This window comes from Staurois parvus, unplaced genomic scaffold, assembly GCF_062004578.1.
Source record: "Staurois parvus isolate SC_StPar_1 unplaced genomic scaffold, SC_StPar_1.0 ptg001446l, whole genome shotgun sequence".
Taxonomy (NCBI): domain Eukaryota; kingdom Metazoa; phylum Chordata; class Amphibia; order Anura; family Ranidae; genus Staurois; species Staurois parvus.
In genome coordinates, this window is record NW_028319242.1 from 314,905 (window position 1) to 336,853 (window position 21,949).

The 21,949-nt window shown below is 46.3% G+C and overlaps 1 protein-coding gene across 1 annotated transcript; it reads left to right on the plus strand.

Moving 5' to 3' along the window:
- The first annotated feature begins 247 nt into the window (after nucleotides 1–247).
- On the plus strand, nucleotides 248–15,393 carry LOC149435938 (resistin-like). The gene is made up of 3 exons (XM_089662233.1): nucleotides 248–384; nucleotides 14,669–14,746; nucleotides 15,055–15,393. Exons 1-3 carry the CDS (start codon nucleotides 291–293, stop codon nucleotides 15,186–15,188), a joined length of 306 nt encoding a protein of 101 aa, XP_089518359.1. The 5' UTR covers nucleotides 248–290; the 3' UTR covers nucleotides 15,189–15,393.
- Nucleotides 15,394–21,949: the final 6,556 nt, after the last annotated feature.

A 21,949-nucleotide genomic window follows, 5' to 3' on the forward strand; every position in this document is an offset into this window, starting at 1 on the left:
AGGAGGAACATTTCACCTTAGCTGACACTTCGAGTTCCTGGTGAAGCTTCTCCATGTTGTGGACGTAGTAGGGAAATGTATCAGTAAAAAACCTGAAATTTTTTTTTTCATTCTCAAAAATTGCTTGTAAATGGATGTTGGGATTCCTTGTGATGTTTTCCATTATTCATGTCATACTTGGTGTCGTAGTTGTCAGCTGTACTTGTATAGAGATTTGTTATTTGTGGTGAGATATAATCCCGTTCTCCGCACATTCTCCGTCCCTCTCAGGTGTTCCTGGAATCCAGAAGATGAGGCTTCTGCTTTGTTTCTTTCTCCTGTCTGCGGTCACATCAAACACCAGTAGCTCTCCTGGGGAATGTTCCAACGTCATGAAGTCTATGGGTAGGTTTAACCTCTTTGTGATAATAACACAATTGTAAGTCTGCTATGTATCTTCTTACCGCATGATTCTGAATCAATTTGCATCACCGAAAAGTTTCCACAGTGCTTTGTTGGGATAGACCCGGCTGTTATCAAGTACTGTCTGGATGGGAGGTGAAGCCCACAAGGCAATGGAACCCAACACAAGAGCAACTCTATTCTTCAATGTATTAGCAATTCCAACCAGAATGATGGTTGATTACATGGCTGAGCACAAGAAAGGACTTTTGAGGTTGCCTATTCTGTAGAACAGGGGTCTCCAAACTTTCTGAGCAAATGGCAAGTTTACTGTCCTTCAGACTTTAGGGTGGCCAGACTGTTTCCACTGGAAGTAGAAAATACCCCAACATCCGTGGCCCATCATTGGTTTTAATGAGGGGAATGGTGGCTCATTGTTGGTAATGGTGGGAGGAATAGTGCCCCATTGATTGTGTCATAGGGGGAATGGTGCCTCATCATTGGTGTTATTTGGCGGAATAGTGCCCCAAGAGCCAGATAAAGACAAGCAAAGGGCCGCAGTTTGGAGACCACTGCTGTAGAACATGTAGTGGTGACCCTCCATTGGTTGGACAATTGAATGCAGTGTTTGTAAGCTGTGTTGGTGTTAGACATCGGAACTTGAAGGAAGACTGGTTGAACAGCTGTAGGGGACAGAAGGGTAAAGGAAGAAATGGTAGAAGAGATAGCTTAGTGGGTAGAAAGGTTGGGGGAATGTCAGGTTGGGAAGGGTATGGAGGGAATAAAATGCCTGGGGGCCAGGGGCCCTCACCCGTACTGTTTCTCAATAGTATATTGATTTATTCAAGGTGTTCAATCACATGGGGCCCCTCAGGGCAATTTAGCTATCCTCTTGGGGGTATTTATCAGTTTTCATACAAAATTCACACATTACATTTTTAACAAATCTGTGAATTTTGTTTGAAAGCACTGATATGTAGTAGAAGCTCTTTCATGTAATTTCATTTTTTTTTTTTTAGACAACTACTGTGCTGATTAAATGAAAATAATTTGTTCTGTTATCGTACGAGAAAAACGTTCATGCTCGTCACTTCAGATATTGTCACATGAACTGTCATGAAAGCTGTGCATTATCGATCAGATTATCAAACGATCCTCCAAAAGCGATTTTTGTCATCCAGTTTTCTGAATGTGTGTACTAGGAGTTAGAATATATGTTCTCAGACATATCCATACATCTAATATAATCAAAAATGTGCAGGGCTAAAATATTAAAATATTGTAAAAGGTACAAATGAATAAATATCATCATATGAAAATTAATAAGATCATATAAAAGTTTGTGAAGTGACTTTAAGTGCTCATAAGTATCCTGCGTTCTCCCCAACTCAGTGCCCGTGCAATCAGGTATGGAAGAAATGCGCACTCACCGGAAAGCACAATAAAATGCGCGTTTGAATAACAAATCCTGATGTCATCAAAAGATCATCTGAAATAAGTCAGGAATAGGGTTGAATCCCTCTCAAGGTGGATGGATCCTGGGACCTTTAAGTGATGATCAGGAAATACCAGAGTTTCCCTTAAGGGATGGATGGGTGCAGCTCACAGGGTGTACAGGAGGCTCCCTCTCTGGAGACTGGATACTGGGTGTCTGAAAATCAATGCTCCCTTCCAGGAATCTGTCTACCTTTAGCTCAGGCAGACAGGAGGGTATACTTAGCTGAGAAAGCTCCTCCTCCCCTCCTGAAGATTCCTGCGATGCATGATGTCATTTGTCTAGGCCTGGAAACCAAGAGGTAAGAAGTAGACAGAAAGAAAGATGAGGGCGCAGCAGTCTGAGAAAGAAGATGAAGAGCGCTCTAAATTTATAGACAGTTTGTATAAAACAGACACTTTTCTCCTATCTGCAAATGATCATAGACAGGAGAAAAGTGCCCTTAATAAATCCCTTTGTCATGGGGCACAATGCTGGACTCTGATGTAAGGGGGCACTCTGCTGGACTCTGATGTAAGGGGGCACTTTGATGGATTCTGATGTAAGGGGGCACTTTGCTGGATTCTTATGTAAGGGGGCACTTTGCTGGATTCTTATGTAAGGGGGCACTTTGCTGGATTCTGATGTAAGGGGGCACTTTGCTGGATTCTGATGTAAGGGGGCACTTTGCTGGATTCTGATGTAAGAGGCACTTTGCTGGATTCTGATGTAAGGGGGCACTTTGATGGATTCTGATGTAAGGGGGCACTTTGCTGGATTCTGATGTAAGGGGGCACTTTGCTGGATTCTGATGTAAGGGGGCACTTTGCTGGATTCTGATGTAAGGGGGCAGTCTGCTGGATTCTGATGTAAGGGGCCCTCTGCTTGACTCTGTTGATGTAAGGGGGAAATCTGCTGGACTCTGATGTAAGAGGGACCTGACCAAAGTGTTCATTTTCTCAATAGTTTTAATGGTGTTCTCCATTAAGGTAGGCTCAGTGAGGCAGTCTATACATTAGTCATTCTTTCTCGTCCAACAATGTGTTGAAGGAAAAAAATATTACTCAGTTCTCTCATCCACAAATTCAATGTAGATGGGGAATCACTCCCGCCGAGGTAATGTGTTCTGACAGCGAAGAGACTTCATTGCCACCAGAATACACTGATCAGTGCTGCCAGCTATACCCGGCGCTGCTAATTGTGCAGAAATTTTCCTAGAGGCTGATTGTACAGAAGTCGATTAGTAGGTCGACTTCTGTACAACCAGCCTGCCCATACATGGATTGAAATTCAACCGATCCCTACTGAAGAAGATGAATTTTGATCCAAGTATGGCTGCCTATGGCAAAAATATCATTTGTGTGCATAAAAACATATGGAATGGAAACAATTAATACAAAAAATGTTCCTTTGTCCTGAGGTTTGTGTCTCTGAGACGGTCGGTTGTGGCGCAGTATTTAGTATTTTGTGGGTAAGAGTACTGTGGTATAGGTGGGCATTGTATACAGCAGGCACCCCTTAAGACCCTCCCACTGGCCAGACACAGAACCTATTTCTTTGTTCTTTCCCAGGGTGCCCCATGTCTTTCATCATCCCAGTCTGGCTCACATTTTGTCATCCTGTGTTGACTTTTTAATTGTAAAGTCAATCAGATGACTTGCTATGAGTATTGTTATTATTGTCAACGTTCACATATTGTTTATATTGTTTAGAGGCTAGTTTTGCCTTTAAAAATGTATATGTCCTACGCACTGCTGACCCCCTGTACACTGCCGACCCCCTGTACACTGCCATACTGACCCCTGTCCACTCCCCTTCTAACGGTCGTCTGCCCTGCTGACCCCCTGTACACTGCCATACTGACCCCTGTCCACTCCCCTTCTAACGGTCGTCTGCCCTGCTGACCCCCTGTACACTGCCATACTGACCTCTGTCCACTCCCCTCCTGACTGACCATCCTTTGCCCTGCTGACCCCCTGTACACTCCCATACTGACCCCTGTCCAATCCCCTGCTGACTGACCGTCCTCTGCCCTGCTGACCCCCTGTACACTGCCTTACTGACCCCTGTCCACCCCCCTTCTGACTAACTGTCCTCTGCCCTGCTGACCTCCTGTACACTGCCATACTGATCCCTGATCACTCCCCTTTTGACTGCCCGTCCTCTGCCCTGCTGACCCCCTGTACACTGCCTTACTGACCCCTGTCCACTCCCCTTCTGACTAACTGTCCTCTGCCCTGCTTGTGACGATCGCGGCGTCAGACCCCAGCCCTTCTCACCAAACTCATGACCAAAGGACTAGCCAAACTAAAACCACGCTGTGGCGTGCGTAACAATGCCCCGCCCCGCTGCACCCTGCAAAAAGATTTTCCAGCTAATGGACCATAATCTGTGTCCTGGCAGCCTGAGCGATTGTTATTGGGTCAGGTTAATTACGCAATTAACCCTTCACACTGCCACCACCTCCTTTTTATACAGAGAAAGAGGAAACTCAGCAATATCAGCAATAACACTATGATTTTTGAATAATTGTCTGTATACCACTGTCACCACAGGCAGAGATATAGCGAAGTTTAAAAAACACACACAGTAACGCTCTTCAGAGACAGGGGTTTGTAGTTTGAATTAAAGAACTTTAGAAACAGTTCAACACTTTCACAAAGATTTTTTACTAAAAGGTCAAAAGGGTGCAATAAAAATATTTACAGAAAAGATGTAGCCTATATATAAAAATATACAGAGAGCAATTACACAGCAAAGAGATAACAGGAATTTAGAGCGATAAAGTACTTGCCAAGAGTCCTGGTTTAAGCAGCTTTCAAGTTTTCTGAGCCAAAAGGGTGCTTTATCTCCCAAAGTTGGTTCCGATGTTACAAGGGAGAATCTTCAGCTTAGCTCAACTCAGCTTAGCTTCAAGCATAACAGCTTTTTTCTAGGAACTCAGCAGGGTGTCTCCCTGAAGCAGAGAACCAATCGTCTCATTTGGAGAGGGAGTTGTAGGCGGGGAGCTCGGGCTCTGACTAAAGCCCTCACAAATTATACTATGGTCGATAACTTTTCCTAGGTACATGTAACATTCCACCCACGGGTAGTTTAATATGCAGAATCATCTGCTGAACGTCTAGGTATGAAATATGACATACCTGCTGGAATGGTTAAGGAAATATAATTTTCTGCTCTCCTGTAGCTGTCAGCTAGGGGGTGTAACCTACCAGGCGACTTGTATTAAAGTGAGCGGTCTGAATATATGCCTGTTTTTTATGTAAGTCTCTCATATTCCAAGATATGTAATCATAGGGGAAAGTGGGTCTTGAATGTGATGTCTGCTCTATGGCCTATCTGGAATGTCTTTGAACTCAGTGAGTTCAAGAGTCTCGCAGACATATGGGTGCCAGGCTAATTGGGTTTTATAGCCATGAGCTCCCCGCTGGTCATTGATGCCTTTTTGAACTCAGCATCTAGGGACCACGTGTCACTCAACAGAGAGGGAGGGAGGATGAGGGAAGAGGGAGAGAGAGATACAAGATGGAGGGTTTGGAGCAAAATGGATGACCGCGGATATCTCTGTGTGCACGATTGCTACACCTCCCCCCTCAGGTGGTTGCATGGGAGGGAACTGCCTCCTGATGCAACCGACAACTGCTGCTGGTTTGACCAGAGCACAGACCCATTGTGCCCAGAGGTTCACCTTGGTGTGATCTGGTACCGCTGCACTGCAGGAGAACCAGGTTCCTTCTGAGAAGGGTGCTGTTCTCCCCAGCAACACCGTTGTGCCAACCAAGTGAGTTGTCAGGGGTAAGCACCAGTCGGCTGTGACTACCCGGACATTGTGGCAACTGCCGTGGTGCCCACCTGTTCACACAACACTTCTGTTCAGGGGTGTCATATGCTAACATATTAAGATGTAGCTTCTTGTCAAGGTAGAGAATGAGATTTCCCTCTCCAATCTCCTTCCTCAGGCCAAAGACTACATCTGGCCCGAAGGTAGTGGTGCCTGTGTGCACCGGTAGCGGACAGGCAAATTCTGGAACTCGCCTTCCAGAGGTGTCTACAGGTACCCTCGTCCAAGATGAAAAGTCCTCTTTACCTGCTAGCATCCAGGACACCATTTCCATCAGTTTCTTTTCTGCCAGGTCAGTCACAGGTCCAGCTGAGCCATGATAGTTGCACCCAGGCATCTTGCAGTAGCCAGCTGTACCCAAGACTGACGTAATCTGCTTTTCGGCCTGGGGAGTAGGCCAGGCCGTAACTGCCTCAGTCTCCCTATTCCCAGACCTCTGGGGGTCTCTTCCTACCGGTGGTTCCCAAGGCTGAACCACTAACACGCCCCTCTGACAGTTACCATTCTGGACTGTCAGACTAGGCAAGGGCAGTTTGTTCCTGACTAGTGACCGGAGCCAAGGTTGCTCTTCCCAGACAGGGCCGTACACTGCAAGGCCCCTAAAGTGGGCAACTGCACACAGTTCCACTCCACATTGTAGGTCATTCCTGACACCTGGGGAGGTGGTTGGTGCATTCTCAACCCCAACTAGCTTTCCCGTGAATTCAGGAAAGCCACCTGGGGTGGTGAAGGCTGACTCGTCCTGAGCCTCCTGGGTTAGAGATGGTGACCCATACACTCTGCTCAGGTCCATGATGGTTAGACAGAGGGCACCTGCCGGATGCTTCATTAACTCATGGCTCCTGGGCATGGGGTAGGCCACAACCACAGGGCTGGCGCTCAGTTTTCCAAGGTCCTCACAAAGCCTTGTCATCTGATCCTGTTTGGGGACCAAGACTACTGGTGATGCCCAGACCCTGCAGGACCCCTGGATTCCTGATTGCGATATTCCCTCTGCCTCTTTGGCCCATTCAGTCTGCACCTCCTGTGAGGTGAGGTGGGTCGAAGGCATGAGGGAAGGATACACCCTGCCGTCCAACTCATGAAAAGCACGGTGAGCTCTCCCCGGGTTTCCCTGAACCTAGACAACATCTATCATAGGTCTTGCCAGCAGCTTCTGTACCTGAATGGAAAGTTCCAATCCAGGTGTGCTGTCACTGCCTATGACATATGTTTGTCTGCCTGGTGTTTGGGGAGGGAATCTAAGCCAGAAATAGTTGGAGGTGTCTTCCTCCCTAGCTTCAGATTTCCCCCACACACTTTGACAGGCTAGATCAGATGACACTCTTTTAGTCCCCAAGCCCCCCTATCCCCTTCAAGCCATTGTTTACCTTTCTCAGCAGGGAATCTCACAGCTAGATTGCTTCTGAAGTCCACATTTTGATCACTCTTCAGTGCTGCCTTGGCCGTGGGAGTACAATTACCAGCCGGCTGTTGTGTACCATGCAAGGACAATGGCTGGGCGATTATCAAGGTAGGATCCTCTGAGCCAGAGCAAGAAAGAGGTCTATCCGGACCATCCCTTTGCTCAGCACCCAGAGATTGTACCTCTGCCCACTTCACAGAACTGTGGGTGACCCCCAATAATGAAAATGCATCATTTTTATCATGACCATTATCATCATCATCATCATTAGCATTATCAACATTATCATCAACATTATCAATGTCAGCATCATCGTTATCATTATCATCATCATTATCAACAGTTACGTTTGTAATATCAATGATACATGAGTTCATTACCTCCCCATGCAAGGGGATTCCTTCTCCTTCTCCAGCTAATGGAGAATCCTGTAGCCCCACTCTATTCCCAGCCCCCTCCCTCTGTCCATCTACCAGTTGCCCAGACATTACCCTAACATCTGCACACAGTACCTTGGCATGTCCAGAGAGTTCCAGGGGGCCTTCAGGGTATTCTCGGCAGGAGCATAATAGGCCACAAGAGTACCCAAATCGGCACCCAACAAAACAGGTGTGGGAATTTTATCCAAGACCCCCACCTCCCTCATTCCCCTTCTCGCACCCCAATCTAGGAATACTTTTGCACAGGGTATGCGTGAACGGGTCCCCCCAACTCCCGTGAGGGTAAGGAACTTTCCTGGGATGAGGTTCTGTGGCTCAATCAGCTCTGGCCGGATCAAGGTAACTTCTGCTCCGGTGTCCCAGAAACCAGTTACAGACCGGTTGCCCACAGTGACTGGCTGCAAGTTTATGGGGGTTACCCGCATCTTCCTGCGGACAAACAGCACTGAAGAAGAGTTGCTGGGTGGTTGGCCAGGTGATGTCATCTGCTTCTGCTCAGGACACTGCATCCTGAGATGTCTGGATTTCCCACAGGTGTAACATCTGCGGTTGTCAGTCAGGAATGGCTTGGCTTCAAGTACTGCAGGTGTTGGGTGAGGGGGAGCTTGACTCACTGGAGTAGGAGGGGTTGCTATGGGTGATTTCCCTCCTTTCCAGCCATTTGGAGGAGCCTTGCGAGGGTCAGACACCCACGTGTGGACGAAGGTATCTGCCAGATCGGCTGCAGCTTTGGCAGATGCTGGCTCCCTCTCCAAGACAAACTGTCTGACGTCTGCCGGGCAGATATGCAGGAGCTGATCTCGTATCATGAGATCCTCTAAAGACTCGTAGGAGTCAGCTTTCAGTCCTTTAGTCCACTGCCGGAATGTGGTGAGTAAGCGACTCGCCACATCCATGTAAGAGTCCCCAGGTCCCTTTTGCAAGGACCTAAATCGCTTGCGGTACACTTCCAGGGTCATCTGGTACTTCCAGACAATGGCATCTTTTAGAGCTTCATAATCATCCTGAATTTGACAAATGCATCCAGGGCCTTGCCTCGTAGCCTTGGTGTCAGGTACCGAGCCCATTGTGTTTGGGGCACATGGTACTGATGGCAAGTTTTTTCAAATGACAGTAAATACACGTCAATGTCACTATCTTTTTCCATCACTGGAAACTTGGCTGCTGTGCCCACGACCAGAGAGGCGTTCCTGTTCTCTAATGACCCGAGGTTCTGAACCTGTCACTGCGGCTGGAGCCTCGCCATCCCCAGCTCGTGCAGACAATCAGTTTGCCTCTGCAATGCCTCTCTCTCAGCCTTTCATTCCTCTCTTTCAGCCTGGCGTTCCTCTCTCTCAGCCTGGCATTCCGCAGCTGCTCTGTCAGCCGATGCTTGGCGTTCCACTGCCTCTCTGTCAGCCTGGCATTCAAAGAACCGCAGGTATGCCATAGGATCCACCTCCTTAATGCGTTCCATGGCTTCCTGCATCCGAGAAAAGTCTCTGCTGGTTACAGGCACTCCAATGCTGGCCTGCTCAGGTGGTGGTGTGAAGATAACATTCGGTGATACTCCAGTGTCAGTCTCTGTATGCCCATCCTGTGAAGCCGTACCTGAGCCACTGGGAGGTAGCAGGAACCCCGTCATGGTCAAGTTCCCCCGAGTTCTGGTCTGCTCAGCTATCATGCTCCTGTAGGTCACAAATCAAATCTTCATCAGATTTGCGACCAATGTCAATTCCTCGTGAGGTACATTCAGTACTCAAATCACTTTTGCTCATTTCCCTGTATTATGCGTCACCAGGAATGATCACAAGTAAAGATAGAATAGAAAGTAGAAAAATGAAGGAGCTGTTGCTATATGTCTCTCTCTCTCTCTCTCTACTGCTTGTTTCTAAGGACTGTTTCCACAAAGGTTACAATCTTTCAGTGCAGAGCCAATTCCTATCAATGCACTGAAGCTCTAACGCAGAACTATCCCACGTTCGCTGCCAGCCAATATGTGACGATCGCGGCATCAGACCCCAGCCCTTTTCACCAAACTCGTAACCCAATGACTAGCCAATCTAAAACCACAATATCACGTGCGTAACAATGCCACGCCCAGCTGCAACCTGTACAAAGATTTTCCAGGTAATGGACCACAATCTGTGTTCTTTCAGCCTGGGAGCGATTGTTACTGGGTCAGGTTAATTACGCAATTAACCCTTCACACTGCCACCACCTCCTTTTTGTACAGAGAAAGAAGAAACTCGGCAATATCAGCAATAACACTATGATGTTTGAATAATCATATGTATACCACTGTCACCGCAGGCAGAGATATACCGAAGTTTAAAACACACACACAGTAGCGCTCTTCAGAGACAGGGGTTCGTAGTTTGCATTAAAGAGCTTTAGAAACAATTCAACACTTTCAGAAAGTAAGATTTATTATTAAAAGGTCAAAAGGGTGCAATAAAAATATTCACAGAAAAGATGTAGCCTATATAGAGAGAGAGAAAGAGAGAGAGAGAGAGAGAGAGAGAGAGAGAACAATAACACAGCAAAGAGATAACCAAAAGGAATTTAGAGAGTTAAAGTACTTGCCAAGAGTCCTGGTTTAAGCAGCTTTCAAGTTTTCTGAGCCAAAAGGGTATGTTATCTCCCAAAGTTGGTGCTGATGTTACAAGGGAGAATCTTCAACTTAGCTCTACTCAGCTTAGCTTCAAGCATAACAGCTTTTTTCTAGGAACTCAGCAGGGTGTCTCGCTGAAGCAGAGAACCAATCGTCTCATTTGAGGAGGGAGTTGTAGGCGGGGAGCTCGGGCTCTGACCAAAGCCCTCACAAATTATACTATGGTTGATAACTTTTCCTAGGTACATGTAACATTCCACCCATGGGTAGATTAATACGCAGAATCATCTGCTGAACGTCTAGGTATGAAATATGACATACCTGCTGGGATGGTTAAGGGGATATCATTTTCTGCTCTCCTGTAGCTGTCAGCTAGGGGGTGTAACCTACCAGGCGACTTGTATTAAAGTGAGCGGTCTGAATATATGCCTGTTTTTTATGCAAGTCTCTCATATTCCAAGATATGTAATCATAGGGGAAAGTGGGTCTTGAATGTGATGTCTGCTTTATGGCTTATCTGGAATGTCTTTGAACTCAGTGAAGGACTTGGTTTATGGCTTTAAGATCCTTCTCCAGCAAGAGTTTCGCAGACATATGGGTGCCAGGCTAATTGGGGTTTATAGCCATGAGCTCCCCCGCTGGGCATTGATACCTTTTTGAACTCAGCATCTAAGGACCACGTGTCACTCAACATAGAGGGAGGGGGGATGAGGGAAGAGGGAGAGAGAGATACAAGATGGAGGGTTTGGAGCAAAATGAATGACCGCGTCCATCTCTGTGTGCACGATTGCTACACTGCTGACCCCCTGTACACTGGCCTACAAACTTCTGACCCCTGCAATACACTACCATACTGACCCTTGTCCTCCACTCTGCTGACCGCCCATCCTCTGCCCTGATGACCCCCTGTACACTGCCCTACACACTGCAGATCCCATCCCTTAGCTCTGCTAATTCCTGTCCTCTGCCCTGCTGACCCCCAGTACACTCTGCTACTTATTCCTGTTTTTGTGCACTGCCCTGCCAACCTCCTATCCTCTGCCCCCCTGGCATTTTTTAATGCACCCCCATATCAGACTAGCTAGATCCAGCCCTGGCGTGTAACATTTAATATAAGTAACTAGTTTGGGGTTGGTTACGATTGAGCAACACAATATACAGTTGTGCTAAAAATTTTGCCCCCCCTGGAGAATTGGTAATAGACAGGATGTACCACGAGTGAGCCAGCAAATCCCATTTCTTGTATTTCTTATGGGAGTCCTATTCTGTAACTGTAGATGATAACTGAATGGCCCAATCATAAAACAGAACATGGCAACAAGGCAACCAATGAAATTCCCCCTATTCAATAGTCTGCACCTTCCTATTTCCTAATCCTGTGTATTGCCCCCATTACCATCAATGACAGCATGCCATCTTCTGTAATAGTTGTCTATGAGGCCCCCAAATTCTTGCCGGTGGTAGAGCTGCCCATCCGTCTTGGCAAAATGCCTCCAGGTCATGCAAATTCTTTGGTGATCTTCCATGAACCGCATGTTTGAAATCTCCCCAAGCGACTTAATGATATTAAGGTTGGGAGACTGTGATGGTCACTCCAGAACCTTCACCTTTTTCTGCTGTAAACATCAGTGAGCCACCACTATGCTTCACAGTGGGGATGGTATTCTTGCCACTATAGGCCTTATTGACAACTCTCCAAACACAGCACTTATGATTGGGACCATAAAGCTCTATTTTGGTCTACAGTGAGCCAACTGTGAGACCTGTCAATGTGTTGTTGGACATATTGTAGCCTGGTTTTTTTGTCGCATTGGCACAGTAAAGGCTTCTTTCTGACAACTCCACCAAGCAGCTCATTTTTGTTCAAGAATCATCATATTGTGCTCCTTGAAACAACCGGACCATCTTTTTCCAGAGAAGCTTGTATATCTCTTCAGGTTACCTGTGGGGTTATTGTTTGTATCCCGAACAATTCTTCTGGCAGTTGTGGCTGCAATCTTTCTTGCTCTACCTGACCTTGGCTTGGTTTCGAGAGATCCCTGAATTTTCCATTTCTCAGTAAGTGTTTGAACAGCACTGGCATATTCAAAGTTTTGAATATCTTTGTATATCCTTTTCCATCTTTATAAAGTTCCATTACCTTGCCATTTAGGTTGGTTGACAGTTCTTTTCTGCTCCCCATGGCTCAGTATCTAGCCTGCTCAGTGCATCCACGTGAGAGGTAACAAACTCACTGACCATACACAGACACTAACCGCAATTTAAAAAGCCACAGATGTGAGTAATTCATCTTTAATTGACATTGTAACCTGTGTGTGTCACTTTGTGTGTCTGTACCAAGGCCAAACACTCCAGGGGAGGAAACATTTTGATCTGGGCCATTTTGGGGAATACTGTTATCATTAGGATTTAAAAAGGAGCCAAACAACCAGGGTGTTTTTACAGCAAGAATGCAGGGGGACATACCTTAACACTGAGGTTGGTGGGGTGTGCTGGAGGGTCTATTGAAGCTGGTTTCTGGCATTTTTATTGTTGCTAGTTGGATCTATTATTTCAGGGGGGTCTATTGTTTGCCTTGGAGGTCTATTATTGCTGATGGGGGATATGTTTTTGCTGGCGGGGTCAATATCTACTGGGAGAGATCTACTTCTAAGGGAGGGGGTCTATTGATGCTGGCTGCTGTGAGATCCGTTGTTGTTGGCAGGGGTCTGTTGTTGCTGGGATGGATTTATTGTTGCTGAGAGGAGCCATTGTTGCTTGTGGGGCTCTATTTTCACTGGGAGATCTATAGTTACTGGGGAGGGGGTTATTCCTAGCAGCAGGGAATCAAATTTACTGCATTGTTTATTACTAACAAATCATACAAAGTACTTAGCCTGACAAAAAGATACTTGATTCTGTATATTCTGGGAGGTGGGTAGAGGGTGAAACCAGGGGACAATGCCCAGAGGTGGGTAGGGGGCAGAGACAGTGGGTGGCTCAGAAGGGGGGAGTACCTGCACCTATTGTTTGAGGGGAAAAAAGCATGATCAGTCAGATTTTCAATATCAATGTCAACATTTCACCATTTCTGCCAGGGTGGGGCAAACCTTTCAGCACAACTGTAGAATATTTTGGTCTAGAAATTGTAGACTGAAGGGCAGTTCCACCATATGGGAAGCATAGTCCTTACTGTCATATTACATCTCCAACAGTGGTCAGATGTGGTTAGAAAATGTTTGTGTAAGGGTTGGGGTAATAATGGCAATGGTACCAGCAGGTCACAATTGTACCCTCTTGAGCCATGCTAGTGATGCTGATTTTAAGGGTGAGAGTTTAAATTTAGCTTAGGTTGTCCTTCTGAATTTCATGGTTTAGTTTTTTCCCACACCGAGAAATAGTATCATGTAGGAGATGCCTAATAGAATGTTCTACAATTCTATTAGAAGCTGTGTAGGTGGCATGTCGTGTAGACAAAGTGATTCAAAAAGAAGTCTAGTCCCTGGAGGTGTGACCAGTAGGTAACAAGACCACGCCATTGAAAGTACTGGAGCCAGGTCATGGGGCGGGTTGTAGAGTGGATGTTATAGTGGAAAATATGTTTATGTTTAACATGGTCAGTAGCTCCAGAGATCGGAGTAAGATCTGTAACATCAGTTTATGAAAGGGAGAATCCTGGTGTGAACTCAGAATTGCCCAGGGAAGGAGTGAGTGGTCCAACATCTGGAGACAGATATTGATGTTTACAAATGAAGTCCCGGGCCTTTAGGAGAGGAGGAAACCCAATGGGAAAGGTGAGGAATTGGGGGAGCTTTTGGAGTGATATCCAAGAAATGGGAAAATTGTTGGATGGTTCTGAATTGTAACCCATAACTTGTCCTTCCATTGATGTATCCAATCAAGGATAGAGGTTAGTAATAGAAGCTCATGGCATTGTAATATAATATGAGGTGAGGAAGACCACACACCACCAGCTGACGTTTACCTGACAAAGATATTGCATCATAACTTGGGAGGGGTGAGGCCAGATATAGTTCAGTAATGTGGTTTTCAAGATACAGAAACATTTTGGGGCAATGCTTGAAAGACATAGATTATATAAGGGACAATGTCCATCTTGAAAAGCCCTTGTGGCCAAACTAGGATTATTTAAAGATTAGTGGGGATATGAACCCCAAAATACTTAATGGCTAAAGTGCAAGCAAGTGTTTGCATTGTTAGCTAGGTGCTCCATGGGCAAAGGTTAGGAAGCATTGTTCATATGGAAAAGGTCTGAAAAGAGCCAATTATTCAAAGTCTAGCCATTGATCAGTCATAGAGATAAAATTTTGTTGAGGAAGGCAGGGGGGATCCCAATCCTTTGGAGGGTAAAACACAATAAGGTCCAGCCAAGATCAAAGGCCTTCTAGGCATTGATAGATAATGTTGATCTGGGTGGGTTATGTTTTGGTTTCATGGTCTACAAGGGAAAATGTTTTGCTAGTATTGGGGGGGGGGCAGCCATATCTGCTCATTTACATTTGTTGGTTCCTCATATCTCTGTCTTCTCTTCCAGCTTCTATAATCTTGAAGAACAGTAAGCTTGTCTGCACTGCTGTCAACCAGCGAGGAGCATACGCTGCCTGTCCTGCAGGTAAATGATCATGAATAGACCTCAATGTCAGTGTGATGAGATGTATACTTCATTCCAGACCACCCATGAGGTCCTAGAGATCTCAGACCAAAGAAGGACCGCTGTCACCTCCCCAGAAGAACAGGGTGGGATCAATCCAAGAAATGACAGGAGGGGAGTTCTGGACATTCAAACAAAAGCCTCTATGAGGTTATTTTTGGGGTACACCTCAGGGCTGCAAACCTCTGCACATTGTGTGTATACAGTATATGTATGATTGTAGAATGTTCTAATCTGATATTTCATCACCGCCTCCTCATTTTATGCAGATTACAGCACCACGGGGTGTTCCTGCGGGATGGGCTGCGGCTCGTGGGACATCCGATCAGAGAGAACGTGCCACTGTCAGTGCGGCAATATGGACTGGACATCGGCCCGCTGCTGCAAGATCGTATCTAAGTAGTCTGACCACCAGAGGGGGGACGCTCATCGATGGGAGTGACACCCCTGAATAATCTCTACTATCACAATCAGCTGGGAGCTGCACATCATAGAAGTTGTAGCTTCATAGAACGGCTTACGGGGCCCAAGGTTGAGATTGATATTTTGTGATTTTCCTTTGTGGCAAATAAAGTTTTCCTGAAATTCTCTCATTTACTCCACCCTAATTCTGGATTCTTTCTTATTATTCCTATCAGTGGGAGGCCAGAGAAGGACATTTCCTTGGGGTGACACAACAGGTTCTCTTCACTTTTAGCTGGGCCTCATCAATCCGATTTTATAGATTTTCCTCCTGAGATGTATGCAGATTTCAGACATTTGAGATGGGAGAACACACAAATATGGAGTGATAAGATTGGTTACCTGAGTAACAGGTCAGAATCAGCCAATCAAGGACCCTCATGGCCGCAAGCACTGCCCCCCATGAACTGTGTATATGGATCCTTCAGTGAGTATAATGGAAAAAGTTTTAGTTGTTCTTTTGTCTGAAGCAAAGAGCCATAAATCTGACAAGGCTGAGCAATATGATTGGTTGGGGCAGTACTACAATATTGCATTATGGCCACTAGGTGGAGCTGAGGAGCATAGGAAATACACACATTCTGAGAATGACAGTGAAAATACCCAAAAAACTGCAAATATTGGCATAATCCCTTCAGGACAACTGTCAGTTCATCTACAAAACACGGTGATCAATGTATTAACACTGAGATCTGTACTGGTCACTGCTGGGGACACAGAGATCTGTTCTGGTCACTGCTGGGGACACAGAGATCTGTTCTGGTCACTGCTGGGGACACAGAGATCTGTTCTGGTCACTGCTGGGGACACTGAGATTTGTATTGGTCACTGCTGGGGACACTGAAATCTATACTGGTCACTGCTGGGAACATTGAGATCTGTACTGGTCACTGCTGGGGACACTGAGATCTGTACTGGTCACTACTGGGGACACTGAGATCTGTACTGGTCACTGCTGGGGACAATGTGATCTGTACTGGTCACTGCTGGGGACACTGATATCTGTACTGGTCACTGCTGGGGACACTGAGATCTGTACTGGTCACTACTGGGGACACTGAGATCTGTACTGGTCACTGCTGGGGGACACTGAGATCTGTACTGGTCACTGCTGGGGACACTGAGATCTGTACTGGTCACTGCTGGGGACACTGAGATCTGTACTGGTCACTGCTGGGGATACTGAGATCTGTACTGGTCACTACTGGGGACACAGAGATCTGTACTGGTCACGGCTGGGGATACTGAGATCTGTACTGGTCACTGCGGGGGACAATGTGATCTGTACTGGTCACTACTAGGGACACTGAGATTTATACTGGTCACTGCTGGGAACATTAAGAGCTGTACTGGTCACTGCTGGGGACACTGAGATCTGTACTGCTCACTGCTGGGGACACCGAGATCTGTACTGGTCACTGCTGGAGACACCAAGATCTGTACTGGTCACTGCTGGGGACACCGAGATCTGTACTGGTCACTGCTGAGGACACTGGAATCTATACTGGTCACTGCTGGGAACATTGAGATCTGTACTGGGCACTACTGGGAACACCGAGATCTGTACTGGTCACTGCTGGGGACACAGAGATCTGTACTGGTCAATACTGGAGGCACTGGGATCTCTTCTGGTCACTGCTGGGGGGGCACTCACATTGGTATCAGTGGGAGAAATAGTGCCCCATCTTTGGTGTCATTGGGAACAATTGTGCCTCTTTGTTGGGGTTAGTGGAAGGAATAGTGCCCCTTTGTTGGTGTCAGTGGATAGAATGGTGCCACATCATTAATGTCAGTGTAAGGAAGTGTCCTATCATTGGTGGGAGGAATATTGCTCCATTATTGGTGTCAGTGAGAGGAATAGGACCCTAATATTGGTGTCAGTGGGAGAAATAGTGCCCCATTTTTGGTGTCATTGGGAATAATTGTGCACCTTTGTTGAAGCCACTGGGAGTAATTATGCCCCATTGCCGGTGTCAATGGATGGAACGGTGGCCCAAAAGGCCAGATAAAAGAAAGCAAAGGGCCGCATCAGAGTTATTCTTGATGGGTGCAGGATTGGACCCTGCTGGAAAAATTCTAATTATATGTACCTGTCATACAGGTGCCGAAAAATTGGGCCTTGGGTGTTGGTGGTACCTGGACACTGTAACTCATCAGTTACTCTTGCTGGGTGCAGGATTGGGCCCCACAGATATAAATTGGTAACAAATACAGAAAAATGGAAAAAAAATTTAAATAACATGTACCTGTCAAACAGGTGCCAAAAAATTGGGCCTTGGGTGTTGGTGGTGCCTGAACACTGTAACCCCTCACAGTTACTCTTGCTGGGCGCAGGCAGGGGCCCCACAGATAAAAATTGTTAACAATTACAGAAAAATGGTTAAAAAAATGGAAATGACTTGCACCTGTAAAACGGGTGCCCAAAAATTGTGCCTTGGGTGTTGTTGGGGCCCTAAACCAAACAAATAGTTGGAAGCGCCCATAATCAGGACTGAGGAATAGGATAGGCAGCATAGGCAGTCTTCAAGGGATCCCAGATCCCTAACAAATGGAATCAGTTACATCAGCATCAGGGACAAGATAGTTGCTGTTGATCCAGGACTGATTCATGTTGATAAATGTCAGCTGGTCAGCGGAGTCTGTGGACAGACGCACTCTTTTATCCGTCACACAACCTCCAGCAGCACTGAATGTCCGTTCGGAAAGCACGCTGGGTGCAGGACAGGTCAGTAGCTGGATGGCATATTGACCAAGTTCTGGCCAGTGATCCATCCTCAAGACCCAGTAACCCAGTGGATGTTCAGCTGGAAAGGTCTCCAAGTCTGCTCTTGTCCCTAGATAATCCTGCAGCATATGATGCAGGCGCTGGCAGTGTGCTGCGGCTGGGGGAACATGACTGCCAATTTCTTTTCCCTCACTGGCGCCCCCTCTCTCTAGGCTCACGTCACTCCTTTCCTCATCCTGGGAACCAACATCGGAGCATTCAGATTGCTGCCCATCCTCCAGCAGCATGGGACTGACACCAGGATCACATGATTGAGGTGACTCCTCCATGCATGATGGTGGGGCTACGGAAGGAGCAGCTGTGGTGGACAAGGAGCCTGTGGAACAGGCCGCTTTGGCAGCTGTGGTGGAAGGCAAAATAGTATGATCCTGGGTGACAGAGGATGAGGAGGATGAGGATGACTGAGTTATCCCCTCCCCCACCTCTTCGGCATGTTGTGGCTCAATAATACGGCCAGCACCAGAAACAAAGGACAAGCGTGCCCTGCCTGCAGAGGGTCCACCATGTCCACGGCCACCACTGGTCACTGTGGACACAGAGGCTGCTTGCCCTCTCTTAGCTGCCTGTGAGAATCTGCCTCTCCTTCTTGGCCTTTCCGACATGATGGGGATTTATATCACTTTATTTTTCTGTGGGGGATGGGATTTTGGTGTTTGGGTGCAATATGTTTGGTGCACTATAAACTGTTTTATTATTAACATTTTTTTCTTTTTATAATAGAAAATAGTGGCAAATTATTTTTTTTGCCACAGCAGTAAAAAAATAAAATAAATGTAAAAGAAAAAAAAGTGAACCACTGCTGACGCAGAAGGAGGAACACCTCCAAAAGGGGAGAACAATAATTATGCCATAAATGGTTTTAGTGGTGCAGCCAAAAAAAAAATCAAATTAAAAAATATAAATTAAAAAAAAAAAAAAAAAAAAAGGAAACCAGTGCTGACACAGAAGGAGGAACACCTGCGACACAAAAGGGGAAAACTAGAGAAGCAGCAACATAACCTGATGCTGACAAAAAAAAAAAAAAAAAAAATATTGGAACAGCAGTGATGCAAAAGTGTCACAAAATCAACACACTGACACCACGACACTGACACCACGACACTGACACCACGACACTGACACCACAACACTGACACCCAGGGGCAGACTGACCATTCGAGCACTCAGGCACTGCCTGAGGGCCCGGGGTCAGTAGGGGGCCCCATGCAATGCCCCTGGTACCTTTTTTATAGGCTTTTTTGGGTGTGCTTTGAGTGTGGGCAAGGACATAGGGGCCCAATGATCCCCTATTGCCTGGGGGCCCCATGAGTTGTCAGTCTGCCCCTGCTGACACCACAACACTGCACTACACTGGCTACACTGACTACCCTGACTACCCTGTCTCCTAACACACCACTAACTATCCTCACCTATCTAATGCCAGCCATAGACGGGTCAAAAATCGGCCGATTTTCACACTGTTAGTGGGTTAATTGGTCGGCCGTATTTAGGGTTTTTTTGCACAGTTTTTTTATCAGTCATGTTGGAAAATTTGCGGCCGATTTTCCCGGCAGTGAAGGGCAAATCGGTCAATAGTTTTACTGATAAAAAATCCGCGCATGAGCCGTGACCTGCAAGGGACAGAAGTTATGGGGTGAACTTTATAAATTTTGTTGGCCGATTTTTTTTACTGTTGGTGGTAACGTCAGCCGAATGAATGACCGATTTTTCTGGGTTTTCGGCCGATGTTCGACCCATCTATGGCCGGCATAACTCCACCAACACACTACACAAGGCTGCTGTGTAAGAAGTCTTATATAGTGTGGGGCGTGGATTGGCCAAAGTCACTGAAAGTTTGGCCAAAAAATGGGTCTTCCTGTGAACTCAGCTGTGATCGGCCAAAGCATTGCACCTGACCCGGGGTAAGGTGCAATGCTTTGGCCAATCACATTGCGTGCATTGCATTATGGGGCGCACGGGTGAACTTCCCGCCGAAAGCCCATACCGTTGGAGTGTTCGGCGAACACTTGAACAGCCGATGTTGGAGAACATGTAGCCCATCCCTACTGAACACATATTACAGATGTACCTCGTTTCTCCCTCCCCCGTCTCAGTTCACCGATTCTGGCTTTGCCAGGTCCAAGTAGACTCTCCCATGTCATGACAGGTGGCAATATCTTCCTCTGTGTATTAAGCTGCCAGATTATTCTTGTATTCTAAACATTTTTCTTGCGGGACATAACAGTCAGAAGAAAAAAATGAGTATTAGTAGAACAATCGCCTTACCCATGAGAAAGTTCCCCCGCAGGTGCAGCTTCCATTGTATGTAGGATGACAACCAGCCACCTGAAACAGTCAATTGCTACAGAAATGTTGTCAAAATTTCTCCATAACTAAATCTCCCCCTCTTACTGATACATCAAATTGCTGGAAAGAATCTCTAGAGTTTCTGGGTGTGTGAGGGCAAGGCTGTACTATGGAAAAAAGGTTCTGCAAATCTTGTGCTGACAACTCTCCACTAAAGGTGTCTGGTTGTCGTCCTCCACACCCGAAGCAGCTGGAGGGGAATTTCTCATCGAGGAGTAATTGTTCATTTATATACAATCTATACTCTTTCGAATGTCCGGCAAGGAAGACTTCGAAGAGGTCTGGTATTTATGATGTAACAAATGATATTTTAGGCTCTGATGATTACTACGTTATGCAAGAAATACTTAGAGGGCGAGATAAACCTGACAGCTAAATACAAAGAGGGTGAAATATTGTATCTGTCAAGACATGAGAGAGTTGCATTCATAAATGCCTACTCAGAGGAATATCATCCCATTGTTCAAACTACTGCGAAACACTGCTCAGTTTTACGAAGACAGATGTCTTTCACATACTGCAGAAAGACCCCCGTTCTGAGATGTGTGTTGTCTCCAAGCTAATCTAGGTCAGGCTCTAAAAAAAAGACATGGTTGTCAAATTTAGGTTCTTATGGATGAGGTGCGATATGGAGATATTGTAGGGTGCATGCTTTAGGTTCCTATGGATGAGGTGCGATATGGAGATATTGTAGGGTGCATGCTTTAGGTTCCTATGGATGAGGTGCGATATGGAGATATTGTAGGGTGCATGGTTTAGGTTCTTCTGGATGAGGTGCCAGGACATGGAGATATTGTAGGGTGCATGCTTTAGGTTCCTATGAATGAGGTGCTAGGACATGGAGATATTGTAGGGTGCATGCTTTAGGTTCCTATGGATGTGGTGCTAGGACATGGAGATATTGTAGGGTGCACGCTTTAGGTTCTTATAGATGAGGTGCCAGGACATGGAGATATTGCAGGGTGCATGCTTTAGCTTCCTATAGATGAGGTGCTAGGACATGGAGATATTGTAGGGTGCATGCTTTAGGTTCCTATGGATGAGGTGCTAGGACATGGAGATATTGTAGGGTGCATGGTTTAGGGTCTTATGGATGAGGTGCTAGGACATGGAGATATTGTAGGGTGCATGCTTTAGGTTCTTAAGGATGAGGTGCTAGAAAATGGAGATATTGTAGGGTGCATGGTTTAGGTTCTCATGGATGTGGTGCTAGGACATGGAGATATTGTAGGGTGCATGCTTTAGGTTCCTATGGATGTGGTGCCAGGACATGGAGATATTGTAGGGTGCATGCTTTAGGTTCCTATGGATGAGGTGCAAGGACATGGAGATATTGTAGGGTGCATGCTTTAGGTTCCTATGGATGTGGTGCCAGGACATGGAGATATTGTAGGGTGCATGCTTTAGGTTCTCATGGATGTGGTGCTAGGACATGGAGATATTGTAGGGTGTATGCTTTAGGTTCTCATGGATGTGGTGCTAGGACATGGAGATATTGTAGGGTGCATGCTTTAGGTTCCTATGGATGAGGTGCCAGGACATGGAGATATTGTAGGGTGCATGCTTTAGGT